Source organism: Oncorhynchus keta, chromosome 1 (genome assembly GCF_023373465.1).
Source record: "Oncorhynchus keta strain PuntledgeMale-10-30-2019 chromosome 1, Oket_V2, whole genome shotgun sequence".
Lineage (NCBI taxonomy): Eukaryota > Metazoa > Chordata > Actinopteri > Salmoniformes > Salmonidae > Oncorhynchus > Oncorhynchus keta.
Genome location: NC_068421.1, coordinates 70,186,965 through 70,187,679, shown reverse-complemented (window position 1 = coordinate 70,187,679; position 715 = coordinate 70,186,965). Strand labels below are relative to the sequence as shown.

The 715-nt window shown below is 40.0% G+C and overlaps 1 protein-coding gene across 1 annotated transcript in view; it reads right to left on the bottom strand.

Annotated features, from left to right (window-relative positions):
* Window positions 1-207: 207 nt before the first annotated feature.
* Window positions 208-715, bottom strand: part of LOC127931112 (protamine-like) — a 4,672-nt gene continuing 4,164 nt past the window's right edge. The window contains exon 3 of the mRNA XM_052522526.1: window positions 208-224. Within this exon, the coding sequence (XP_052378486.1) occupies window positions 208-224 (17 nt within the window). The remainder of the gene's footprint in view (window positions 225-715) is intronic.

Genomic DNA, 715 nt, shown 5'->3' with positions numbered 1-715 from the left:
AGAGACTGTTGTGATTTATAACATTCGGCAAAGAGTTTTCATTTCCAATAAATCTCTCACTCCATAACTTCATAATATGTTTGTTTATTAAGACGGAGTTGTGTGGCTTTTCAAAGCTGCTGAAAAGTCATAACTTATCTGCTGACGTACATATTGTTCTATTTGCGTTCGATACTTTTCATGTGTCCTCGCTGCGTCTAAGATAACTCAACTCTCGATGGCAGCTGAGCACATTTGTTAAGGATTAACATGAATTTAAGAGATTTTCTAAATAGTTTATCATTTTCAAAGCTTTGCCAGTTAGTTTCAGTAGCCTCTTCTCTCAGGCTCTACTGCTGTGGAAGTAAACATGACTTTAAATTGTAGTTTATGCTTATATCACTTAGCTTTAACTCTAAATACCAACATAGCTTTCTTTCCCCCACCTGTTTGGGTAATTGAGATGGGCTTCAGAGAGGTCTTGTTTACAGTTGGATCATCATGGCGAGGTGCTGTGTTTAGAACGGAGAGCACGCTCTACCCCAGGTCACCTCCTCTGACGCTTTTGATTCTCCCTCTTTGTTCTGAGATCTGAAATGTGTTACAGTTTGAGTTTCATTAAAAGCGTATCCTGAAAGTGGATCCGGCCCTTTGTACATCAACAGTAACTATGTACAATCAAACTGGAAGCAGACTGGCCTCTTCTGGGGGGGATGTTACATCAGTGGTGTGTGTG